The 25,847-nt window shown below is 38.6% G+C and overlaps 2 protein-coding genes and 1 pseudogene across 4 annotated transcripts; 1 reads left to right on the plus strand and 2 right to left on the minus strand.

Annotated features, from left to right (window-relative positions):
* Window positions 1-1,698: 1,698 nt before the first annotated feature.
* On the plus strand, window positions 1,699-16,429 carry LOC103702091 (TOM1-like protein 6). Of its 2 annotated transcripts, XM_008784385.6 has the most exons (9): window positions 1,699-2,146; window positions 6,147-6,225; window positions 6,774-6,872; window positions 9,480-9,593; window positions 13,850-14,019; window positions 14,162-14,243; window positions 14,403-14,488; window positions 14,941-15,198; window positions 15,280-16,429. In XM_008784385.6, the coding sequence occupies exons 1-9, from the start codon at window positions 2,034-2,036 to the stop codon at window positions 16,151-16,153; spliced, it is 1,875 nt and encodes a 624-aa protein (XP_008782607.4). In that variant the 5' UTR covers window positions 1,699-2,033; the 3' UTR covers window positions 16,154-16,429. The 2 variants fall into 2 exon arrangements, with proteins under 2 accessions (XP_008782607.4, XP_008782608.4); XM_008784386.6 differs by lacking the exon at window positions 9,480-9,593 and having other exon boundaries at window positions 1,797-2,146.
* Window positions 16,430-16,769: 340 nt separating this feature from the next.
* LOC149752950 (protein NRT1/ PTR FAMILY 2.6-like) lies at window positions 16,770-17,318 on the minus strand. The gene has a single exon (XM_089924618.1). It carries the CDS (start codon window positions 17,316-17,318, stop codon window positions 16,770-16,772), a length of 549 nt encoding a protein of 182 aa, XP_089780744.1.
* A 3,743-nt stretch (window positions 17,319-21,061) lies between these two features.
* On the minus strand, window positions 21,062-25,142 carry LOC103702216 (protein NRT1/ PTR FAMILY 2.7-like; annotated as a pseudogene). Its single transcript, XR_015967812.2, has 4 exons — window positions 24,920-25,142; window positions 24,621-24,842; window positions 23,763-24,302; window positions 21,062-22,050 (listed from the first exon to the last, which is right to left on the minus strand). The product of XR_015967812.2 is annotated as a protein NRT1/ PTR FAMILY 2.7-like (transcript).
* Between the last annotated feature and the right edge of the window lie 705 nt (window positions 25,143-25,847).

Below are 25,847 nucleotides of genomic sequence, written 5' to 3' on the forward strand. Positions count from 1 at the left end.
AGAAAATTAAAAGAATCTCCACCCTCCAAGAAGTCCATCTCCAATCCCCCTATCTTGCTTCCTGATGGCCCAGCTGGATCAGGAGTAATGTGAGGGAAGGAAAACCAAGACCAAAACCAAAAAAGAGAAGGGATGATAGATACGAGTGGCTTCAGGTGTGTATGAAGCCAACCAAATCCCTCCTCTCTCTCTCTCTCTCTCTCTCTCTCTCTCTCTCTCCACCCAAAACAAAACTACTGTCCCCAACTTCCCCGATTGCCCTCTGCAGGACAGGAAACCCTCCACCTCCCTTCCATCAAGGGGGAAGACTCGTAGCTAGCTTCTGCTCCCGGAGGCCTTCCATTGGCCCGGGGCCTTAGGCGACCGCCTCAGTCGCCTAGGGCTCGGGCCGGCCCTGGCTGTCCTCTTGTCACCCTCCCTCCCCCCGGGGTAGAGAGAATCTCATGTATATGATTGAGGTTAACTAAGTTGTTCTTTCTCTAAATTCTTGGACCCGAAAAACTTAATTCAAGCAAGGAGGGAGGACGTGCATCTCCATTTCAAGTGCAAATTAATTCTGAATCATGAAATATCGATGCAACTGACGCTAAATGCCATGCAGAATTGTAATTAATATAATGGGGACATATAAGATGATAAGATTAAAGATGGCATTGTGACATTTGAAGCAGTCCAAAAAATCATCAGGACAAAATTGGATGAATTAGATAATAACATGTATAGCCATAGCACAACTACAAAATGCCCGACTTTGGTGTGCACCATGTGTTGTGCAGACCGATAATTACACTTGTTTATTTCTGTAGTAATGCACCGAGATAAATAGTCGATGAATCAGCCCGTAATTGGCTATGTGCACCCAGTGCATGCAGAATAACTAGGGTGATAATTTCTTTAAAAAAAGAAGAAAAAATAGTCCTCGAATGTTGTAGCAAGAAAGCAAGTGCATTGTGATAATTATCAGCTCGCAAGTCTGCTATCACCTTCCTTTTGATTTTTTATACATTTTTTCTGTCTCGATATATGTAAATAAATTATTTCCACTTCTTGCTACGTGGATGCATGTGATTGAAGGGGGGAAAGTGGATAATGAATCACGCATCTCCACACACGCCCTGTCTAAATTGACGGATATTTGGTCAATGCTGGTGTCCTGCGTGACCTAATTTTTTATTCTCTACCTTGGGCTCATGCCCATTTAATGTGCCATTTTTTTTATTATCAATTTGGTCATCACTCACCAAACCCCATACTGCATGAACCAGAACGGGCATTACGAAATAATCCATAGATTTCATCCATTTCATATGCCTGCCCCTAATCATAAGACCCCATCGGGTTGTAAGTCAACCTAACTTCCAACAAAAAGGTGAAAATAAACAGTGGTGACGCCGGTGTACCAGTCAATCATGCGGACAGAACGAGACTTCCACAAACTGGAGTCCACCAAACGAACGGCGGAGCTGGCCTCCCCAACTTTGTGGTGGGCCCTCCTTTCCCTCTCCCTCTCTCCATCTCTCGCCGCCCAAGACTTTCCCGTGCCGCCTTCCACTGACGATAACAGCTACAAAATTAAGGAAACAAATTCGAATATTTCCTACGAAATCCCAGCCATGGTCCCCAATCGGCACTCTATTCCATATGGCACGATGCGACTGGTTCGAAGCTGCATAAGTTCCCCGTTTTTCTGCCACACGTGGCAGTGGTCCTCTTTGGGTTCTGTGTTTGGGGCTCTTAGGTCCAAATGGGGATGATGGATGAAAGAACATGGGGACCGCTAAAAAAGAACAGAAGGCCTCTTTATTCGGGCATTTGTAGTGATTCCCAATCCGGTTTCTTTCTTTTATATATAATAATATAAAAGAGATGTTCTCTTCTTCCTCGCGGTTTCGTTTTCTGGCTTTGCTAATTATTAATGGAAGAGAGAGGGGGGGATTTCGAAGGAATGCTTGTAAGCTAAAAGAGTCTTGATTTTTGGGTTCTTATTCTCGATCGCTTGTGCCGTCTTCTAGGGTTTCGTTCTGGGAGCGGAGATGTCATCGTCCTCGGCTTCGGTCCGGGTCGAGAAGGCGACGAGCGATCTCCTCATCGGGCCCGATTGGACGTTGAACTTGGAAATCTGCGACTCCATCAATACCGATCACTGGTGAATAATCCAAAACTGTGGAAAGAATGATTGGCTGTTCCTCTTATGTTTCATATGTTTCAAGCTTGGTTCCCTTCTTTTGTTTTCATTTCTTTTTTTTTTTTTTTGCCTTCTAGGGTTCTTGATTCTTGAAGGTCTTTTTGGGTGGTCAAAGATTTCGATTTTAGTTGTTTTGGTTGGAATCTTGCGTATCTGGATTTCGTTTTGTGAGGAAATTGTTTGACTTGATTTTTGACTTGAAAATTTTCGTTGCCGCAGCATCAATTTCTGATCCTTTTATTTTTTTTTATGGATTTTTTGCAAGTTTTATGGTTATTAATTTTTTTGTCCTTCATAGTTTCCTCTGTTCACGAAAACTGATGTGTCATATGAAACCGTTGCTCAATTGAATGTTGAGGATTGCTGCTATTTTCTTATTGTCCTTGTTATTTATTTATTTATTTATTTATGTGTAGTTTTTAAAGATTAGCTTGTCCTATGATGTGATGAAAATTTTCGGCCAAATATGTGGCGTAGATAGTGAGTTTGATCATGCTTCTTGTCGAGGAATGATTGAGTGAATTATACATGCTTCTTACATGTTACTGGCACTGCGTTTCTTTCTAATTGATGCATGATACTGATAAATAATAACTCGTAGTTCAGTTACATACTCTTAGATATAGAAGGATCACCAAACCCAGAATTTGAAATTATTGATGCTAAAAACTCTTACTTATATTAGTTGACCTAAAGGGTTATTTTCAAGCTTTGGAGTTGGGTTAGTTTTTCTTTTGGGGTTCTGTTGGGTTTTCTTTGAGTTCTTTCCATAGTAGGAAGCTGGTCAAAGTTGATCAAGTTGTTTTCAGATAAAATTAAGCCAGGTTGGTCCTAAAGCATTTTAAGTTCTTAAAATTCTCGGTATTCTTGCTTCAGAGATTCTGTATAGATTATTATTATTATTATTATTATTATTATTATTATTATTTATTATTTTCGAAACTTGATTTAGAAGGATTATTCTGTATTTCCTCAGATATTTTGCTAAGGTGGCGATAAATGTAATTTAGCTATGCTTCCATGCTAGTTTCCTGATTGATTTGGTGCTAGACAGTAGGTTGACTATATTGAATCTCTTTAAGAGGAAGGGGATTAAGCTTTCTAAAATCAAACTTAGGACCTATTTGGTTCATGGGAAGAATTTTTTTTTACTGGAATGTTTTTTCTGGAAAGATGATTTTTGAGAATATGATGCCTGGAAAAATAGTTTTGGCATGTTTGGTTGATCATGGAAAAGTGGCACATTCGTGGCTTATATTTGGTTGAGCATCTACTTTTCTAAAAAAGTTATATGAAATATCTATTATACCCTTAATAAAGGAAAAAATCTTACCTATGGATTTTGATAGCTCAAAAAATACTTTTGAAAAAAAAGAGGCTCCAAATCCCAACAGGTGGAAAAGTAGTTTCCCATGTCTCTCATGGATTGTTTTGTCATAAAAACGTGAGAATCTTATTCCCATGAGAATGCTACTTTTTCATCTCTCTTCTTTGAAAACTCTAACCAAACGAGAGACTTTTCTTTATTTTCTCGTTGACCACACTTTCTCTCTTCTTTTTCCGCAAACCAAACGAATTCTTAGTGGTGGAGATTCAACGTGAAGTGATTATGAGCTTGCACACCATGCCTCTCAGTACATTGAAGGAACAAAAGCTCTTGCCATCCATCATCTGCCATTAATGCATGCAAACAAGTATGCTAAAACAATAGGGATCGGATATGGTGGCATGTGATGTTAGGCATAGTGTTACCAGCTACCAAACAGCAAGTAAAAGGCGCTTGAAGTGTGAAGGATGCTGGCATCATCATTCTTAGAAAATTAAGGTTGTTTTTTTTTAAAAAATGGAAATTTTGATCATCTTGGTAGGTGGTCATGCCCCAAATGGACCAAGACCTCAGATAAACTTGGCAGAGATGGAAAGTTGGAAAATAGAAAATGACCAAGATTTTTGAGATCTCAGCCAATATTTTAGGAATAGAGATATAAGAATTTTGGTAAATATGGTGTTAAGTAATCCTGAAACACTCTAGGACATTAATATGAATATTTAATAGTAAAAAGGGTACTTTAGGATTGTTAAGGTTGATTATGAAATACTGTCTGATATTTTAGTATTTTGTCAGCCAGTATATCAGAATATCTCCATTTATGTTGGCTGAGATAATAAGAATTGATATCATGGTCTGCCGTACCGGTCGGTACGGGCCGGTACATACCGGTACCGGACCCTACCGGCACGGTACAGCTATATATTTAGGTACCGAACCGTACCGGCCCGTACCGACCGGTACCGATCCATACCGACTCGGTACCGGCCCGAACCGACCAGTCTGTACCGGCTCCAATTTTTTTTTGGCTTTTAGCCCCATCGGTACAGTACCGGTTCGGCTCGGTTTGGTTCGGTACCGTACCGGTACCGATGCCCACCGGTACGTCGGTACAGTCGGTACCGCGTACCTTGATTGATATGCTAGCCATATCGTATTGGTGAGTGTGAGCTTCATGCTGGAAAATGCACCTAGTTTCTGGTGGTGCTGACATATCTGCAGTTCCTAGAACTAGGATCACCCTTAGATCACTTCAAAAATATAAATATTAAACCTAGGTGTGAAGTTCTTTCATTTTTTTTTATTTGTTCCTGTGTGCAGTTATGAAATGCAATGTTTCTCACTTTTGTGAGTTTTTTTTTTTGGTCAAAGTGCAGTGCTTATCAACAAAGGAAACTAAGTAACATTGTGACTATTAAGGTAGACTGGTCGCATTGTACAGCTTAATAATATACAATACAAGAGCATGATATGCCTATAACTCTATGTGATGGAATTATATATGTTTGATGTCTACATTATGCCAAAGATGAAGTCCTCATAAAGAAATAAAGGAGCTTTGCTGGCAACAATTTTCATGGTCATTGCATGTAAAACTGTTCCTGTTGTATGCCACTCATGGACTGATACACCATAAGAAAAACTGCCAACCAATTCCCTTTCTTTTATTATGTGGTGGATGGTATATGTTACAAATGATTAAAATAGCCCATTCTAATATCTCCTTGTGTTTATCAAAACTCTTGTAATGATTAATCATATCAATGCAAGTTTTATCCGATAGAACTCTCTAGCTGTTCTTTAAACGATGACCAACCATGTTTCTTGTTACTACTATTACCACACAGACATACAATAAAAAAGCTCTAATATTATCTAAAACCATCATTGGCAATGTTTTCTCGAAGTCAGAAATCATTATCAGAAAGGAAGGAAGAAGATTGAGGGGAAGCATTAAAGGTCACTTTGGCATCTTTCATATTTACTATTGGTAGAAGGACCAAGTCGGTACTGCAGAAGATGACCAGTTTTTAGTAGGCAAGTTTTATTGTAAAAAGGAGAGAGATACTTAATCTCATGCCAGTAAACTGATTTTAAAGAAATGGTTATAAAACATACCTCGGGAAGATGTCTTTGCATCATGACCTCTATTCATGATTTGATTCAATTTGTATTACAACAAAATATCGGTTTAAGATTGGAGATGAAAGACTTGTAGATGTTATAAACTAGGAGGCTACATATCTAGTTTAACAGTAACTTGTTGGAAACCAGATGTCTTATACATTGTAATTTTCAACTCCCTCTGTCTCTCACAAAGCACATGCTTGCCCTCCGTATCTTGTTCACATTATGTCCATGCTGCATGCATAGATGATGGGCACCTTGATTGTTTCTAGAATTACATCTTGATTTGTTTCTAGAATTACACCTTGATTTGTTTCTAGAATTACACCTTGATTTGTTTCTAGAATTACACCATGAATTGTACAAATTGAGATTCTTTTTTCCTGGTCATATGATGGATGTTTTACGGCTTTAGCCGCATTAAAAATTTTAATGCCAATTCAAGCTCTATGATGGATATGTTTGGAACTGTTTGTGAAAAACTTATTTGGTATATTGAATCAGGCAGGCAAAAGATGTGGTCAAAGCTGTGAAGAAGCGCCTGCAACATAAAAACCCAAAGGTCCAATTTCTGGCTTTGATGGTATGTGCACAGTTTCACGAAAGCTAAACATATACATTCGTTGAACACAATCTGTTTCTGTTTTTGCATCTAGATGTTAAGTAGCATGGAGGCTTATTAACTGAGAATCATAGTATTGATGGCTTCAAATTTTGATATTTATATTACCTTTTCAACAATGAATCATGAATTTCATAGGTGGTGCATTTAATATTCTGCTATTCGTCTGTTCTGTCAATGAAGTTATTTTCTTTTGTTAGCATGCTGCTTGGAGGCATATGTATATCGGTTGACAGTTTTAATCTGAAAGGGTCATTATCCAATTATGGTCCTGGGATTCTGGGGTCTTGGGAGGGGTGGACTGGGGATAGACCTTACTTTTGTCCCTTTTTTTTTTTCCATGAAGTGGCTGCCCTAAGACTTGAACCACACCATTGTGCTTATCAGCGAAACAATGGCCCCTAGATGACAGTTGTGATCTATTTTCACTATATTTGTCTGACTCTGTAGACATCTAGGTTGAAATTGTGCCACATATTTCCTATAACATTTCAGTTTGCTCTTTGCAGCTTTTAGAGACGATGATAAAGAACTGTGGTGATTATGTGCATTTTCAAGTTGTTGAACGTGATATTCTGCAAGACATGGTTAAAATTGTCAGGAAAAAGGTTAGTTCCTTTTATGGTCTATGAACACTGGATGTTTGATCATGGTACATAATTGGTAGTATTTTTACCCAATGCTCTTATGTCCATTTTGAGTTACGAATGTATCTCCCTCAATTTATTTTAACTAAAACACTGTAGTGAAAATTTCCCTCAGAAATTTCAGTGAACATGTTCCTTTGCATTTTGTTTTTTTCTTTTTCTTGTTGTTTTTGAGAAAAGATTGACAAGTCTACCAATTCATTTCAGTAGGATCATAAGATGAACTACAGTAAAACCATCTCTCCAAAAAAATAATACTCTGAACCTGCTTATTTATATCTTCTTTATAATTAAAAATAAAAAAGATGACCACTTGAACCAATATATTTTCACTTCTTTGTTTAATCTCCTCCACAGATTTTAGATGTAGGCTGCAAATCCTAGCATTATGTTCTTTTCAAATTCTCCACAAAACCACAATGGCTAAAATGTTATATCCAGTTTTATATGATTTCAGATCTCTGTAGTCCTTCATGTTCCCTTACATTTGGATACAATTAAGGCTGTATTTGTTTCCAGGATAGTCAATCACGGGGTGGTAACCAGTTAACCATGAAGCTAAAAAAGGGTTATTTGGTTATTAGTCGGTTAACCACATCTTTTTGCTAAAATGGCAAAAATTGTGTTTGGTTGGAAAAGCATGGGTTAAGCAATTATAGAATAAGTAAACATGGGCAAAAAAAAGGTAGCAATAAAGTACGGTAAAAGGTAATGGGAGAAGGGTGAAATGTAAAATGGGAATAAAATATGAGAGGTGAAGGGCTTACCCCCCACCCCCCCAAAAACCGCGCGCCAAAAAAAAAAACTGTGATTACATGTGTTATCTTGGATCTACCATAGTGGAACAAATAAGTATTTTCTTTTGTGATTTAACAGCGAAAGTATACCTCTTTGTGATTGATTACCTTTGTGTTATCTTGGATATATTATACCGTAGAATGAGAGACAGGCAGAGGCATACCTTGGATACTCAAAGCTTAATGGCTGGAAGCCTGGAACAAAGAAGTGTTTGTGGGTGATGTGTGGTTCCCACGTCTTAGAGACATAAACAAAGACTTTATAAGATAGCAACATGGCCAATAATGTTGTATTGCTCCAAGGGTCATACATTAAAGGAAGCCCAATCAAAAATGATGACTATGATGGTTTTAAGAATGCCATGTGGATGGGTGATAAAAGCAAGGGGTGGGTCTAAGTTAATACATGAGAGGAAACAAAATGAGAGGCTAAAATGTAACTATTTGAGATGGTATGGGCTATAACCATGTGCATGAAGATTTGATGGGACCTCAGCAACAAAAAAGCTACGTTCACGCCATACCTCTCGAAGAGGGAGAGAAGACCTGAGATATGCGTATGAAAGTTGTGTGAAGGACTAGTCAAGGTTTGTGTTACCAAGGATGTAAAATATTCTTGAGAAAGGAATTTTTTGTCAATATCGTGTAGTTTGGGTAGGGTTTATTGGCTCATTATCTGGGTATAGAATTTTACTCTCATGTCCTTACATTCTGTGTGGGTGAGAGAATTAGAAGGGTAGAGCATCTTAGTAATGCATATCTCCAATTGAACTTGTGGAAAGAGCTGGGACAGGTAGAATATGGATTGATGTTCATATTGTAGGTTTGCATGCTTGTGCCTTTTCCATAAATATCCTGTTGTTGATTATTGTAGTCCTTATCTTCAATTAATGTTTATGGGACATATATACAATAGTCTTTTTCTTTGATATTATGACAAAATGTCTTAACTGAATCTAAACGAACACTTGTTCTCAGTTGTAGTCATTAGGAATATCAGCGGCACCAAAACTTGTATAAACTATCTCTGCAAGGATGTATGCTTCGACTGATGGGCATAATCACAATTTGCGGGCCACTTATATATTGGATAAATGTGATTTGCAGATATTTTTCCATGGGCCTATATGGGCTGTCAATGAGCAGGGCCGGCCTGAATGATATGAGAGATGCAACTAAAAACAACCGGGTTTTTTTGTCCTAAAGCCTGATTGTCCCAAAACCTGAAAATGCCTGAAATTTTTCAGGCTGAGACTAGGCTTGTAAACATTAGAAAATAAACTGTTTCTTGTTTCAGCATGGCCAGGCTGAAAAATTATTAGAGTCAGATTGGGCTAAGGCCTGGTCTCTTTCCCCCGTGAGTTTCAGGCTATGCAGGGCATGTGCCTAAGTTTTAAATTCCGGGCTTGAGTTCCAGCCCATTAACACCCCTACGCAGGTGAAGAAATTTGAGACTGCTTATCAGGTTTAACCGTAACTGCAATGCATGAATCAACATTTTAGTGGCATGAAGGAAGCACATGTTCTTAAATCTCATGTGAAATCTCATTGACTTAAAAACTTTCTTCATTAAGTTTAAGTAATATCCTTATCAAGAAAATACATTAAAAAGATATGTGCAAGCTTTCTTTTGCCTGTTTCATATAAATCATACCTTAAAAATGTTTCTCTTTGGTGGTGGGGTTGGGGTGGGAGGGCGGGGGTTGAGCATGACTAGATTTTGCTTCTTATGATGTATTTTTCTCTTCAATATTTATGAAAAAAATTACAGACAGATATGCAAGTAAGAGATAAAATTTTGGTATTGCTGGACTCTTGGCAAGAAGCATTTGGTGGGCCAGGAGGAAAGTATCCACAGTACCATTTGGCATATGCGGACCTAAAGGTATGTAATGTTGTACCTTTTCTCTGGGAAATGTCCCTATTACTTAGATAAAGCTAATTCCCTAGTTGATCACACGATATATGCGTTCTTCTCTTACCTGTGAATTGTTTTTTTATGCATACGTATTTCCGTAAATTTTAATGTTATGATCTAACTTGTGTATGACTGACAGCATAACAATATATTGCTTGTTTGCAGTTGTTTCTCTTTTTCTTTTTCTTTTTCTTTTCTTTTTTTCTGCAATTGTGAATTTATATTAGATATGTCTTAGGACAAGTCCAACTTTTGAAACCAAAAGAATTGCGTTTTGGACAAGCTTTGAGCTTTAATATTAGTTCGTGCTCAAAATATGTGCTGGCAAAATAATAAATTTATGACCCAAAAATGATCTTTTCACTCTTTTGTTGTCCAATTGGCCTTGATAGGCCGTATGAAGAGACAATCAACGTTTTAAGTATAATGTGCAAAAGTCATGTTGTGTCATGCTATGTAGTGTTTGGCATGCATTGGTATGCATTGGCATGCAGCTTGTGTGATGCCATGTAATGTTTGGCATGCATTGGTATACATTGGCATGCAGCTATGCTATGTGCTGGTCAGGCATTGGCATGACATGTGGTGATCCATACCGCTAGCGTGAATGATACTTTAATCTCTGGTGACAGAAATCTCTCTTATATTGTCAGTTTGTAGGACCTAAAGGTGGGCAATAAGGATATAAGCTTTAATCAGTTTAAGGCCCTATTTGGGATTGCTATTGATAGTAGAGCTTTTAGAAGTAGAGCTTTCGGAAAGTAGAGCTTTTGAAAGTAGAATTTTTATTAAAATCCATTTGCTATTTGGTAACTATATTTATAAAGTACTGTAAACTGACATATGTTTGGTAACCAAAATGAGAAAGTGCTTTAGGTATGATAAATGACAATAAAGGATATTGCATAGTATTACAAAGGGGGAAGTATAATACAATATAATATCATATATTATTATATATTAAAATATTATTATTTTGTATAATAGGATTGCAATATAGTACAATATAATATTGAATACTATAGCATGATAATATAACATAATATGATATGATATGATATAATCATGCATTATTAATAGTAGAATATTACTACAATGTAATATAATATTATTATAATTATAACATAATATATAATACAATATAAAATAATAATATTGTAATATAATACAGCAATATAATATAATATAACGGCTTAGAATCTAATCTAATAATAGATTATGTTATATTATTATAAAATATTATTATATATACTTAATAATAATATAATATTATTATAATTCAATCATATAATATAATATAATATAATGTAATATATTATCATTGATATTATTAATTGTATATTATAATATTATAATAATGATAATAATAAAGTATATTATCATAATATAACTATAATAATAATAATATAAAATTATGATTGTAAAAATATATATATGTCCATATATACATATACGGATATATATGTATATATGTATTATACATAGATATATATATATATATACATATGTGTGTGTGTGTGTGTGTGTGTGTGTGTATATATATTATATGCACCCACAGATATGTATATATGTCCATATATATAGATATAGATATAGATATGGACACACATATATATATATACACACACAAATATATACGTCATATATATGTGTGTGTGTGTGTGTGTAGAAATGAAATCTAGGATAAGAAAAGGAGAAAAAATATAATAGTTCGGTGCCTTAGATTATGTTTATGAAATGTATATGTATATGTGTATATATATATATGTATATATATGTATATGTATATATATATATATGTGTATGTGTATATGTATATATATATATATATGTATGTATATGTGTATGTGTATGTGTATGTGTGTATATGTATATGTATGTGTATGTGTGTGTGCGTGTATATATATGCATATGTATATGTATATGTATATATATATATATATATATCGATATGGACATATATATGTAGAGATATACATACATATATCTGTACATCTATATAGATATATATCTGTATATATATATATATATATATATATATATATATATATATATATATATATATATATATATATATATATATATATATATGTAAACTTGCAACTCAACGGATTGAATCAAATCAATTAAGGAAAATAGAAATGAAATCTAGGATAAGAAAAGGAGAAAAAATATAATAGTTCGGTGCTTTAGATTATGTTTATGTAATGTATTTGTATCAAATCAATAGAAGCGATGATTCTATACACAGATATTAATGAAAAAAAATACTTCAATTCAGAAAGAATATGCTAGAAATCCCTAGATATTTTACCCCATATGACTACGGAAATTTTTTCAGTTTTGGAATTTTTTTATATTATATTTCTATATTAATTATATTTTTTATATATTTTTATTTTCTATATGTTTTTATTTTTTTTATTTTCATTATCTCATTATATATACATGTAATGAAACATATAATTAATATATACATTTATATATATATGGACATGTGTGTGTGTGTGTGTATATATCTGTACATTTATATATATATGGACACACACATATATATAAATATTATTGCTATTAGTAGTAATATTAGTAGTTTTAGTATTATTACTATTATTAGTAATATTACCATTATTAGTATTTTTAGTACTATTACTATTTTAGTACTATTACTATTATTAGTATTATTACCATTATTAGTATTTCTAGTACTATTGCTATTTTTAGTACTATTGCATTTTTCAGTAGGATTGCTATTTTCAGTAGTATTGCTATTATTCATATTATTACTATTATTGGTACTATTACTACTTTTAGTATTATTACTATTATTGGTAGTATTACTATTATTGGTATTATTACTATTATTGGTACTTTTACTATTTTTGGTATTATTACTATTATTGGTGCTATTGCTATTTTTAGTATTATTACTATTATTGGTGCTATTGCTATTTTTAGTATTATTACTATTATTGGTACTGTTACTATTTTAGTATTATTACTATTTTTAGTATCATTATGATTTTTAGTATTATTTCTATTTTTGGGATTATTACTATTTTTTACTGGTACTATTATTAGTACTATGCTATTATTAGTACTACTGCTTTACTATTTTTAGTATTATTGCTATTATTAGTACTCTTACCAATTTTAGTACTATCACCATTATTAGTATTAGTACTATTATTAGTATTATTGGTATTATTACTGTTATTAGTACTATTACTATTATTAGTACTGTTACTATTATTAGAATTATTATTATAATAGTACAATGTTACTATAATATAGTATAATATTATTATTATTATAATATATAATATAATATAATATAACAGATTAGAATCTAATCTAATAATAGATTATATTGTATTGTTATTATATATTTAATAATAATATTATAATAGAAGCATACTCAATGTTCATTAGTTTATCTTCTTGTATGTGGTAATTTGGTCATCTTACAGTATTACTAGTTCTGTTTTATAAGGCCTCATATTAGGATTGCTGAAGATATCAAATGCTTTAAATCTGCAAATTGTCACCTTTTGACCTTTATTTGTTATATTTCTTGTTTCTACCTTTTCTTTTTATCATTTTGGCTGGTCTGAAGATCTGTTGTTCATTAGTTTATGTTATCTCAGTTTTCAGCCACCTACCTTTGTGATTTTGCTGTCAGTATGCTTTCTTAATTATGCTTCTACTGTCCTTTTTTTTGTTTTCTTCATAAGACCATTGCCCTATGCAAATTATTCCTTTTCAGTTAGGTAGATCATATATTTAAATGCACATATTAAGTCATATAGCAAGCAAGTATTTTGTTCATACAAGGGTATAATGCTTGTACTTGCTTATAATACATGCATTTGCTTCCCTTATTCTATAAATAGAGAGTGTGTGATGCATCTAATACATACATTCATTTCCCTTGTTCTATAAGTTGAGTGTGAGTGTATACGAGTAGGCAAAGTGCATGTATGCAAGTACTTTTTGTGCTTCATATGCTAATATTATCTCTAGGTAAAGAAATAAAGCATTGCCATGTGGATTTGTATAAATGTGTCGTTATGTCTTTATGAAGTTGTTATAACTCAGAAAATTTTGTTGATACAACTTCTCATGAATAGTATTATACAATCTTTTGAAAGTTGCAAAAACTTATTTATTTTTAACAAAAAAGAGTACTAGAACATGATCATTTGGCTAACTGAAAACATATGCAGAGATCTGGTGTAGAATTCCCTCAACGCCCCCCAGATTCTACTCTAATATTTACTCCTCCAGTTACTCGTGTAACCCCAATATCTAGACATCCTCAAGCAGGGTATGGAATGGCCAGCAATTCTACATTAAGACTTGATGAAGCAATGGCATCTGAGATGGCAAACTTGAGGTCCCCCATTGCACCCTCCTCTTCTTCCTTTTTTTATGCTTTTGTATGTAATATTCATTTAGACTGGTTTTTCAGTTTAGATGTAACCTTTTGCTCGCTATTCACTTTATCTACTGGTCAAGATTTCTTTCTTGGTTTTCAGCTTATCAGATTTGGATAGTATGCAGAGTGTGACAGAGTTATTAAGTGATATGCTCAAAGCTGTGAATCCAAATGATCCTGGGGTATGCTTCATACTTGGGCAGATTGTATATGATTTCTAAAGTTACTATGGCATGTCGCATCAAGTTTACTTTCATGAACATAGGATCAATATTTTGCTACTTGTTGATGGCCTATATCATATAACCTACTGCATTTATCATTACTTTTTAAAATTTTAGGCTATTAAAGATGAGGTGATCACAGACCTTGTCAGCCAGTGCCGCTCCAACCAAAAGAAGGTTATGCAGTTTGTCAGTTCTACCAGGTATTGCCCCAGCCATAACCGATCTTGTTGTCCATGTTAGTGATTTATAGTAAAACATTTTTTCTGTTGAGAGAAGGGACGGTGAAACCCAATCTTCTTCATGCAAATGAAGCTTCGACGGCTTTTTTTGTTCAAGATCAATTTACGCCACTAAAGATTGTTCATTTGCATTGACAAGTACCTTGGATATTATTGCACCTCTGGAATTGGAGTGCATGTGTCCCAGTTTGCTGTGATGACCTTTGATCACTTCTGCCCTACAATATATTATGTTTGCCATTGTATTTCATCTGAGTTGTGTGAATATATTGAAACTTCAGTAGCAGACTATGTCACTGCATCTTGGAATGAAATACTTGACCTGTTTGGGAAACCCATTCTCTTGAATGAGAAACCTGCTGTTCATTTTTGTCTTTTGGGTCTCAGTAACCTGTAATTTGTTGTCTTGGCAGGGATGAGGAGCTCTTAGGGCAAGGTCTCGTATTGAATGATAACATACAAGGCCTGCTTGCAAAACATGATGCAATAGCCTCTGGCTCTCCTCTTCCAATTGAAGCATCTGAACCTAATCCGGGACCAAGTGTTTCTGCTGTATCCACACCTGAACCCGATCCAGGACCAAGTACTTATGCTGTACCTAAACCTGCAGAAACTAAGGGTTTTGAAGATGATGAAGAAGAAGATGATGATTTCGCCCAGTTGGCTCGAAGGTTCAAGAGAAACTGACCTCTTTGTCTCTTTTTTGGCAACATTTTGGCCATTGTTCATAGTCTTGATGTTTCTGTATGCAGGAATTCGAGATTCAAGCCAGCAACCACTCATAGCTCATCTGCTGTGACCCTACCTGATCCCCCAGCCTCTCCAAGCCATCTAGCTGCAGAAGGCTCATCAGCAAACAATGCACTGACCCTACCTGATCCCCCAGCCTCAGTTAGGACTGCCACCAAAGAGCAAGACATGATTGACCTTCTGAGCATCACCTTGGCATCGAACCAGTCACCACCCCATACTCCCCTAACACCTCGTGCCTCAAATCAAAACGAGTCTCCTATATCTGTTTCTCCAAATGGACAAGGGTATCCTTGCAATCCCAAGGCGTATGCTGTAAACCAAGGATACATTCCCTCCAGCAGTTACGTCGCCCCCTGGGCTCAGTCCCAACCTCAATCTACCCCTCCACTTCAACCCCAAGCTCGATCTCAACCAGAGAGTCAGCCTCAGATACTCCATAATTCTAGTTACCCACCCCCACCATGGGCGACTGTTCTTGCAAATGCCAACACCAATCCCTTTGCATCAAATGCCCGCCAGTATCCTGCCCCTACTGCCCATGCTGGTGCTTATGGGTCAAATGCTTCTATGCCTCCACAGTTCTTTAATTCATTTGGTTCTAGAATTAATAGCACCCCATCTACCACCGGGGAAACACAGGTAAGTCCTGCTGCTCATGTGCCAAATGCCTCTATTATGCCTCCGCAGTACTATAATTCATCTGGTTCCAGAATTAATAGCACCCCATCTGCCACTCGGGAAAGGGCGAACGCAATCCTGAGGCCAATTGGGCCAGAAACTCCTCCCAAACCATATATTTTATCAAATAGATTATTTGAGGATCTGGTAGACTTGAGAAATGCTGATGGAAGTCTTAAGCAGCACAGCACCTAGTTTGTCCAGTGCATCCAGCCGAGGTACGAACGGTGGAAGAAAATAAAACCCTTGATATATGATTTTAATGTACCATAATTAGCAGGGAAATTTTCCTGCAGACTTCTTCAGGTTTGTGATTGTGTTGTATGATCCTCATCTTTTTATTATTATTATTAATTTTCTTTAACATCGATCAACTTGTATTAGCAATATGTTATTTGCAGCTAGAGTCTTCGAAATATGCAAGTATTAACATACTTGGAATTCAATGTGGATGGCTAATGGGTTAGGCCATATCCAAGATCTTATCCTGGATCAATCTGTCATCTATATAACTGTACACATGCCTAGATATCTGGCTAAAGAGAGGGCAAAGAGAACCAAAGAATTGAAGAGATCTAGGCACAATAAACTACACAAAAAAATAAAAATGATCGAGGCCAGAAAACATTCTTATTTTTTCAGTTTTCTGTGTTGCAGCATATGTATCATCACACGCACGAATGCTACATATGACAGGAACCGCGATCTCTCTTCTTGGGACGGTCATGATCTCCAGCTGACGGGGCAGTCCATCTTGGATCAGGTTTAACCATGTCAGCTACTCTCCGGTACTTGTAAAGCTTTGCACCGACTAGGTATCATCCAAAGTTGAGCAATCAAGCTGACAACGGCTAGAGGTGTTTATGTTATCCGGCGGCCAATTTGTGGCCCCCCGAATCAAGCCGACAACGGCTGTGCTCAGGTAAAAGCCGGTGGCGATGATCCGCCAGACCATCGCTAGCTGTTGCCATGCTCCGTAGCGGCTGGGGGAATGCCTGGTGGTAGAGGCTACTTGGCCTGGAAAGTGCAGCGCCTCGGCAGCTCCAGTCATCGCCAGCGGCAGCACGACCCATAGCGTCGACATGGGCACGAACCACCCGGCCCGGCCCTCGGCATGGTGTGCGTGCAAGACGGCGGACCGCCTCCGCTCGACCAATGCGGAGGCTGCCATGGCGGCAGCATCGAGCACTTGGCCAAGGCTGATGCGCTGGAGAGGCGTGGAGACGTGCTCGGCGAGGCAGTACCGCAGCGGGAGGAGGCGGCGGTCGAGGAGGGAGAGGAAGATGGCCGTGGCAGGGAAGGTGACGACTGACACAGAGCCGGCGGGGACAGTGAAGTAATCGCCGAGGGAGCGGTCCATGGTGAGGGCCTGGAGGACGCTGAGGCTGTTCTGGGTGGCAATTAGCACGCTGACGAAGATGCCGGAGGTTCAGAGGGGGATGATTCGTATCAAGGCCTTGACATGTTCCACTTGTTGGACGGTGCAGAGGCGCCCGGGCTTGGCGATGGAGCCGTCCGGGTTGGCGTCGCCTTGGGAGATCAATGCAGCGCGGTTTAGGAAGCTGCCCTGCGTCGCGGCTTACGCACGTTCAGGTCAGCAACAATTAATTGTCGTCACGTTATTGAAACTGAAACATGGTCCGGGAGCGGACTTTAACAATCTTGTTGTGAGGACCAGGGAAAAAAAAAAATCCTTTGGTTTGATGGGCCGGCCTAAAAAGGCCTGGCCCATCTCTAATTTCAAACGTGCCCTGGGCACGATCGTGGAAGAGGGGGCGTTAGGGGAGACCGATCGTCGGGGGAGATCGATCGCCGGAGAGGGGACGGTTTCGAGAACCGGCCGGCCGTGGATGAGGCTTTAAAGCCCTCTTCCCTTCAGCGAAGACCCCCCTCCCCCCCCCCCCACAAATCGGGTGAAGAGGTCTTGGATCCGTGCGTGTTGATACAAGTTTACCCACGGATTCTCGTCGGAAAGGTTGCCGGAGCACCCCATCGGACTGAGGTAAGCATGGCTCGCCCCTTGTGCTTCATTTGCTAGTTTTAGGGCTGCGTTGGTTGGGATTTGGCTGGTGAGATCGTCGGAGAAGAGTCCGAAACAGGGTACCTCTGTTTCGGCTCCTCTCTACCGGATCTTGCCGCCGCCGGCCGCCGGGTTGGCCGGGATCCATGGCGTTTGGGGGTTGATCAGGACTGTGTGAGGATTGGTGAGGGATTTCTGGGTTTGGTTAGTGATGGGGAGTGGTGGATTCGAGGTCTTCTTCCTCGTGATCCCATCCTCTTCTTCCCTTCTTCTCGATGGTTGGCCGCCGCCGGCGACGACTGTGAGTCGTGGGCCGCTGTGGCTGCCGTCGGGTGGGGGCCGAGCCACCATCATGGTGGCCTTCTGTTGATGATGGTGGATGGGAGGAAGGAGTTCTTCCGGTTCTTGGGGGAAGAAGAAGAAGAGATCTATTCTTCCCTCCTTCTCTTGGCCGACCACCATCATCGGCGACTGCAACAGTGGCGGCTGGTGATAGTTTGGCTAGTGGTGGCCGTGGTGTTGTCGGGTTGGGGAAGGAGAGGGCACAACCACCATGGTTGTTGCCCTTGGACCAAAGAGATTTGAGGGAGGGAGATGTACTCCCAACCATGAAGAGAGAGGGATCTTCCCTTCTCTTGGTCTCTTCACCGGGACCGGCCATCGTCGCCGGCATGGCAGCGGCCACGGCTGGCGACGACATAGGCCGGTGGTACAAGGGTGGGAGTCAGGCCACCCGACTGCCCCTAGATCTGGAGAGATTGAGATGTTTGGGGACCTGGTAATGGACCCCATAGTAGATGTGAATTATGGTTTAGAATATTTAAATATTAAATATTTTAGTTTGTGATTTGATTGATGTTGTAGGAGGAGAGTCAGTGGTGCCAGGAGATTTTGATCAGGAGACTCAGCACCCCGGCTCGTAGGCTGTGATTTGGATCCGAGTTTGAGTCAGTCTACAAATTCCGGTAAGAATCCTTACATTTGAGCACCTCTATTTATTAATATATTTGATTTATCATTGAATTTATTTGTAAGTATGTTGTTATTAGATTTATGAGCTGGTATGACACATACGAGGTATGCATCTTGGTTGCTATAGAAATATTGAAATAATTAAATTGGGAAGAATAATCATATCTTTGAGAATACATGAAAATATGTGATGTGATTGAAATTTGATTAAACATGTAAAATGGGTTGGACTAGCCTCGTCATGAGATAGCCTCTACGAGCTTATGCGTAGGATAGCTGCCACGAGCTGGTACATGGGATAGCCTCCACGGGCTTACGCGTGGGATAGCCTCTACGAGCTTATGCGTAGGATAGCCTCCACGGGCTTATGCGTGAGATAGCTGCCACGAACTTATGCGTGGGATTTGTACAGTCTTGAACTGGGTCATGATTTTGGTTAGTCCAAAGCCAGAAGTGAAAAACTTAAAATTTGGGAATCAGATTAATACGAAAGTGAGTAATATAATGTGTAAAAAAGTATTTATGTAAATGTAATGGTTTATATATATACTCGTTGATTATTGAGTCTTTTGAATGATGAAATAACACTTATTTGTTGCTTAGATTGTTTTCTTATTATTACTGGTGCGGCCGTTGGGTTCTTACTGGGCTGGAAAAGTTCATACTACACTTATTTTCTTTTTCAAAGGCACTGGATTTGTAGAATCCGTCGGATGAGACGAGAAGTGAGATCGATCTGGAGTCAGACTGCTAGATAGTTAAAAGTTAATTTATTTTTTACTTGTGAACATTTGAAATTGTGTAATCAATCAGTACATTTTAGTTGGTTTGATTTAAATACATTAATCGTTAATTTTTAATATTTTTGTGAATATTGTACCTTTTTAGGCGTTACATGATTTCTAGTTTTACTTTAAGAATTATGTGATCATGTCATATGGTCGACCCGAGTGGTGGGTTTGGGGCGTGGCACTTGTCCTTTCTAATCAATTCTAAATCTTGTATTCACTTTCTATTGTTCTTATATTTTTCTTTCTTTCACAGATTTTTTGCGGATTTACTTTTGTTGAATATGTTTGTAGTTTGCACTTTTACCTTAAGTCTATTTGAATTATTTTATTTTAGTTTAATATTTGATATAGCTTTGATCTTCTTTAACCATTTGCCGTGTTGTATTCAGGTTTCTTTTTTTTTTTTCAGTTTGTACGATTTTTATTAGTAGTCTAGTTTATTTTGCTAGTCACATTTGTATTTAAAATTTCAATTTTTAGTAGTCTAGTTTATTTTGCTGTCTCCATCTTAGTTCTATTTGTATTTTGAAGTTTATCTTTCTTTTTCTCCATCATATTGTGTTTTTCGTATTTTCGTAATTTATTATTAATTTTATATGTTTTATTTTCTTTTTAGTTTTTGTTTGTTTTTGTATCATTTGTTTTAAGATTCTCTCTCTCTCTCTCTCTCTCTCTGATCTCTCTCGGTAACAGGGAATGGAAGATTACTATATTTAAATAAAGGATATGCCACTAGCATCTGCTCTAACAAGATAAGCAAGAAGATCGGAAGGAAAAATTTCCAGTAGGAAGGGGTAAGAACAAAATGAAGAGGTTGCCCAGAAAATCCTCCTCCTTACCCCATTAATCAGATATATATAATATGAGATAAAGGTAGTGCTTAACTAATATACATTATACTTACAAGACAATCCCTATCTAATTATTGAAACCTACCATTAAGTAGCATCTGTTCTTCATTTCTAATATGCTAGTAAAAGTAACTGCCAGCTTAAGCTTTTATGAATTTATGCTCCAATTCGCTGCTCATGATTTGGTTGACTGCATTACCTGGAACTTTGAGATAGGACCGTCCGACGAGGATGAGGGCTTTCATGTCCCAATAAAAATTCTCAGATTTTTCTTAGCAAATCCTCCACATAGATCACTATCATTCCTGTTGCACTCTCACTTTTGGGTGATTGATTTTTGCCATGTAACCAAACACCACTCCCAAGTTATTTCACAGTTTAGGGAAAGGTTTGTAATATACAAAGGGGCGTCTTTGCCATTTCTCTTGACATTCTTTTTAACAAAGTGGATGGCCTACTTCCCTCGCAACTATAAAATTGAAAACATATTCGATAATTTTAAGACTAGAGCTATTAACTTACTCATCGCATGGTTTGCAGGTAGTCGGCTCTTGTCCCAGAGTCATGATAATTTAGCTACATATGATAATAACTATAAGATTACTTAATTAACCTCTACTTTGTGAGCTTGCCTGGCCTTCAACTTTCTCGGCTGCACTCTGGTACTGGTAGAACCTTGCACACAAAACGAAGTATCCAAAGTTGATCATCGCGAGCACGGCGAGCGTCCAGTACACATTATCCAACCTAGAGTCGTTTATGTTATCCGGCAGCCAATCCGTGACCCTGCGAACCGCGTCGACGACGGCCGTGCTGAGATAAAATCCGAGAGCCATAAGCAGTGCAATCATCCCGGTCGCCGTGCTCCGCAGCGACGCGGGGAACTCCTGGTAGAACAGCGCCACCTGGGCCGGGAGGTGCAGCGCCTCCCCGGCCCCGGTCACCGCCAGAGGCAGCACGAGCCACAGCACCGACATCGGCACCACCCACCCGGACCGGCCCTCGGCGTGGTGCGAGCGCACGATGCCGGCTCGCCGCGTCTCGACCAGCGCGGAGGCCGCCATGGCGGCAGCGTTGAGCAGCTGGCCGAGGCCGATGCGCTGGAGGGGCGTGGAGTTGCGGCCGGTGAGGCGGCGCCACAGCGGGAAGAGGAGGCGATCGAGGAGGACGAGGGAGAGGACGCTGGCGCCGAGGCCGGAGACGGGCATGGAGCCAGGGGGGATGGAGAAGCGGCCGGGGCCCAGGGAGCGGTCCATGGTGAGGGCCTGGAGGACGGTGAAGCTGCCTTGGGTGCTTAAGCAGACGGTTGTGAGGATGCCGGAGGACCAGAGTGGGAGGATTCGGATCAAGGCCTTGAGGTCTTCCACTTGTTGGACGGTGCACAGGCGCCAGGGCTTGGCGGTGGTGCCGTCCCGGCGAGCGTCGCCTTGGGTGATCAGCGCAGCGCGGTTTAGGAAGCTGGCAGCATCCAGAGACACACTCCGATCAGCAAATGAAGTAGAAAAAGTTGATTAAACGGGGAGGCTGACCATAAAGAATAGTTCATTGGATCGACAAATACTAATCCAATAATTTAATACTGATTTAGTAATTTAATATTCAACCAATTTCTTTGCATGGCAACAAATTTGTGAGTTTCACCAACCTCTTTATGTCTCGCTTGCCAAGAAATCTTCTTATACACATAAATGGCCATGGAAGCTTTGTAGCGGTACTCAATTTGAAAAAGTGGGCATGCATTTTGGTTTATCGTAGTCGGTGGTGGTTCCCAATAAAAAAAATGTTTTATGCTGTTTAACTGTGGATACAAAAATATTTTTTAGGTCTGCAAAATGCTGGTTTGGTAACTCGACATCCAACCGCTCTCTTTATTCCATCAATTCTTATGAGTTTTGCTATATTATTGAGTACAGAATGAAGTGCACACTATAGCTTTTTCCCAATTTCCTATACTCTCTTTTCCGCTCCTTGGGGTGTACATCCACGTAGTCAAAATGAGATTTCAAATAATGATAATTATATTGCCAAAACATTCATTATAGCATTCTCAGAAAATGTTTCATTTATCTCATATATAAAAAGTAATTGATATTCTATTGCAGCTGTTGTTAGGAGATGGCAAATGAGAATTTCGCCTCAATACAGATCCCCTTGATCAGATGTCTCTGTAGGACTTCTATATTTTAGGATGTCTCTGTAGGATTGTTTCTTCTTGGTAGTAGAGAGTGGTTAACTAATTTATTTATTTTTAAAATAAAGGAATATGTTCGGCTCACTATTTCCGAATGACCTTCATCAGTCGCCTTTCTTCTATAATGAAAGGAATTACGGACGGGACAACTTCGCGTTGTACGTGCTGAAGGATTAAGCTATAGGACCTCACCATCTGCCATCCAAAAACAATATTAGCACTCTTTCTTCTCGCATCAAAAAATAATTGGATGTGGTGGGAATGGTTGCTGTCTTCCACCACGGGAGAACCTTCCACAGCACTAAAACTTTGAAGGATAAGATTTTCCTGGATCCGTACAATATATACATACATATGCGCGTGTGTGTATTTATTTATTATTTGAATGAGCTTGGGATAAGCATGCTGTTACTAAAATCTTAATGATAGTTTGTTAAGAAGAGAAATATAATAGTGATGTTTGCTTGAGATCATGGTGACGTTTCTCAAATAGCATGAGCAATTTTAAAAGTTCTCAGCATGCAACTTTGCTTTTTCTCCGGTAGCATCAATCATCCATCACCATAATTATATCAGAAAAAGGTCAGCACTCATGAGTCATGCTCAAGGCCTTTCTCCTCAGCTGTCACCATCTTCTTTTATTTTTGTTAGTCCTCCCTTTTGCTCTATTATTACATTTTGTCTTATAATGGATGCTGTTCCAACAAAGCTTTGACACCATATCTTGCACCTGATCTTTAAAAATGGCAACGGTTTCTGAATTATATTGAATCGAAGCAACAAATACTGTCTGCAGCAAGTCTAATATGAATGTTTGATAGCCGATAGAATTTGGGTGTCTTTTTGGGAGGCATCCCTCTCCTGAGCAATTCGTTAGTTAAAGATTCCGAGTTTGAAATGAAAGGTTACCATACTTCTCGAATAAAAAGAAAGAGAAAATTATCCGATATGATCATTGGGCCATTAATTAGGTGCTTACCTAAAACTTTGAGTTGGACCAACAGGGGAGGGCTTGGCCGCCTCGGTAGGTCCATGGTAGTAACCCGAGCTGCCCGTCGACGGTGACGCTGCAATAATTGCGGCAACGATGACGCGAGCCAGTCCCGTAAATGGGCTCCCCTGGGCCCCAGTCCTGCGGTAGAATCACGCACCGAGGAGAATGACAACCACACTGATGGCGTTCATGGGAGCACACAGGCCGAAGCCCAAGGCCCAGCTTATGCTATCCTGGATGTAGACTACGGCAGTGGCTCCAATTAAGGCTGCTGCATAGAGGATGATGAATTAAGTACCAGTTGATGAAGACGTCATGATCCTGGACCTCGTCAAATTGGTTTGCACCCAGAGTAATATTGTTGAACCGCGTTCCTCCGATCCCGATGCCCAACAGCAAGACGGCAGCATAGAGGACTGCAAACTGGCCGATAGATGCTGCTTCGCATGCAGCGGAGACAGGAGTGCATGGAGAAGGATGCAGCCATCGGAGGACTGCACGTCAATTGATGCAAATATATATATCCTAATTAATTTGATGACAATAGTTGCGCGCATGCATGAATGCATCAGCAAAAAGAAAAAAGAAAAACATCAAGGAGGTGGCGGGACATCTACCTGCTTAGCTTCCTGCATGCTGATATCATTAAGTGGTCTCATCATTTTCAATTCTAGGCTTTCAGAAATTTTGTGAGGAAGGCATGATTTTGTAGTTGATTCTTTCTATTAATTCTAGTTTTTTTATTCACAAGAATACTCATGTCTCTACGAAGCATGCATGCATTATTCTTGACGTATACATATATATACATATATAGGCAAAATGAATTATATGAGTGATTACTAGCAAGGAGGCCGTGGTGGAGAAGGCAACGACGGGGAAGCATCCAAAGTAGGCATCGGAGATGATGGCTCCGGCCAGGGGGGCGAGGCTGGTGCAACCATTGATGATGTTCGAGATCTGAGCAGAGTCGACGCTCTTCACGTTGTACACCTTCATCAGGTACACTATGAAGTTGTTTAATTAGTACTCCGCTTACGACCAGCGACATCCCGAACATGGTCCCTGTGGGAAAAGCATAATTAATATTAGGATATTAGACTGAGAGGTGCATGGCGAGGAGGGGGGATTGAGAGAGATACCTGCGATGAAAGGGAATGTGATCCAACCTCCTCTTTTGCGAGCGATTTGAGCTTCATTGACGTGCACCTCAGGTTCCTCATCAGATTTGGGTTCCATTCACTCACTTCCTGCTCGCCTAAATCTTGCTTGGAGAAGAGCACTTGGTGGAGCTCCATATATAGCAGTGCCGGGCACATACAAAAGGAGGAAAAGCGTCGCGCAAATGGAAGGATATATGACTCCGATTTGTTTTACTGCACTTCCTAATTTTGCTGCCATTTCTCTTCTTCATGGATTGTGATGTGCGCTTATTAAAAATGGGGTATGTACGGACTGCCTAAATAGGTGGCAGAGTCTTTGCGTCAAATCAACAAAGGTTTAGGGGCAGGAGCCTTATTCTGATTGAGCTAGGTCTTCCGTTTACTTTATATCAACTAGCACATAACCTACATGATATGATATGTGGTACAATTCTTTTTTATTTTTACATTATTTCTGAAATACAATATAACAATATATTAAATTTTAATAAAGAAAAAATTTTAACGACATATTTTTTGTTGAACATCAAATAATAAACTTCTGTATTATTAATACAGGTATTTGGATGGCGAAAGAAGAACTCTCTTAAAAATTAAGCCTTTTTGTAGAAACTTCTGTTGTTAATATCAGTGTTCTTAGTATCAGCTCTATGCAACATGCGAGATATGATTTTTTTTCCTCTCTTTTTTTCAAATTATTTTTGAAATATAATACGGAAATTGAATAAATTCTATTAAATAAAAGGTTTTAATTAATAATCAAATTTCTATTGCATATTAAATAATTATAAACTTTAATGATGACCAAGTATATTAATATATTGTTGCATATTAAGCCATAAGCTTTGATAATAGAAGAGCATACCAATCTCGAAATTGTTAACACCGGCATCCATATGCTGAATAA

The sequence above is a fragment of the Phoenix dactylifera genome, chromosome 8, assembly GCF_051530095.1.
Source record: "Phoenix dactylifera cultivar Ajwa chromosome 8, Ajwa_hap1_PhDact_Kaust_v1.1, whole genome shotgun sequence".
Taxonomy (NCBI): Eukaryota; Viridiplantae; Streptophyta; class Magnoliopsida; order Arecales; family Arecaceae; genus Phoenix; species Phoenix dactylifera.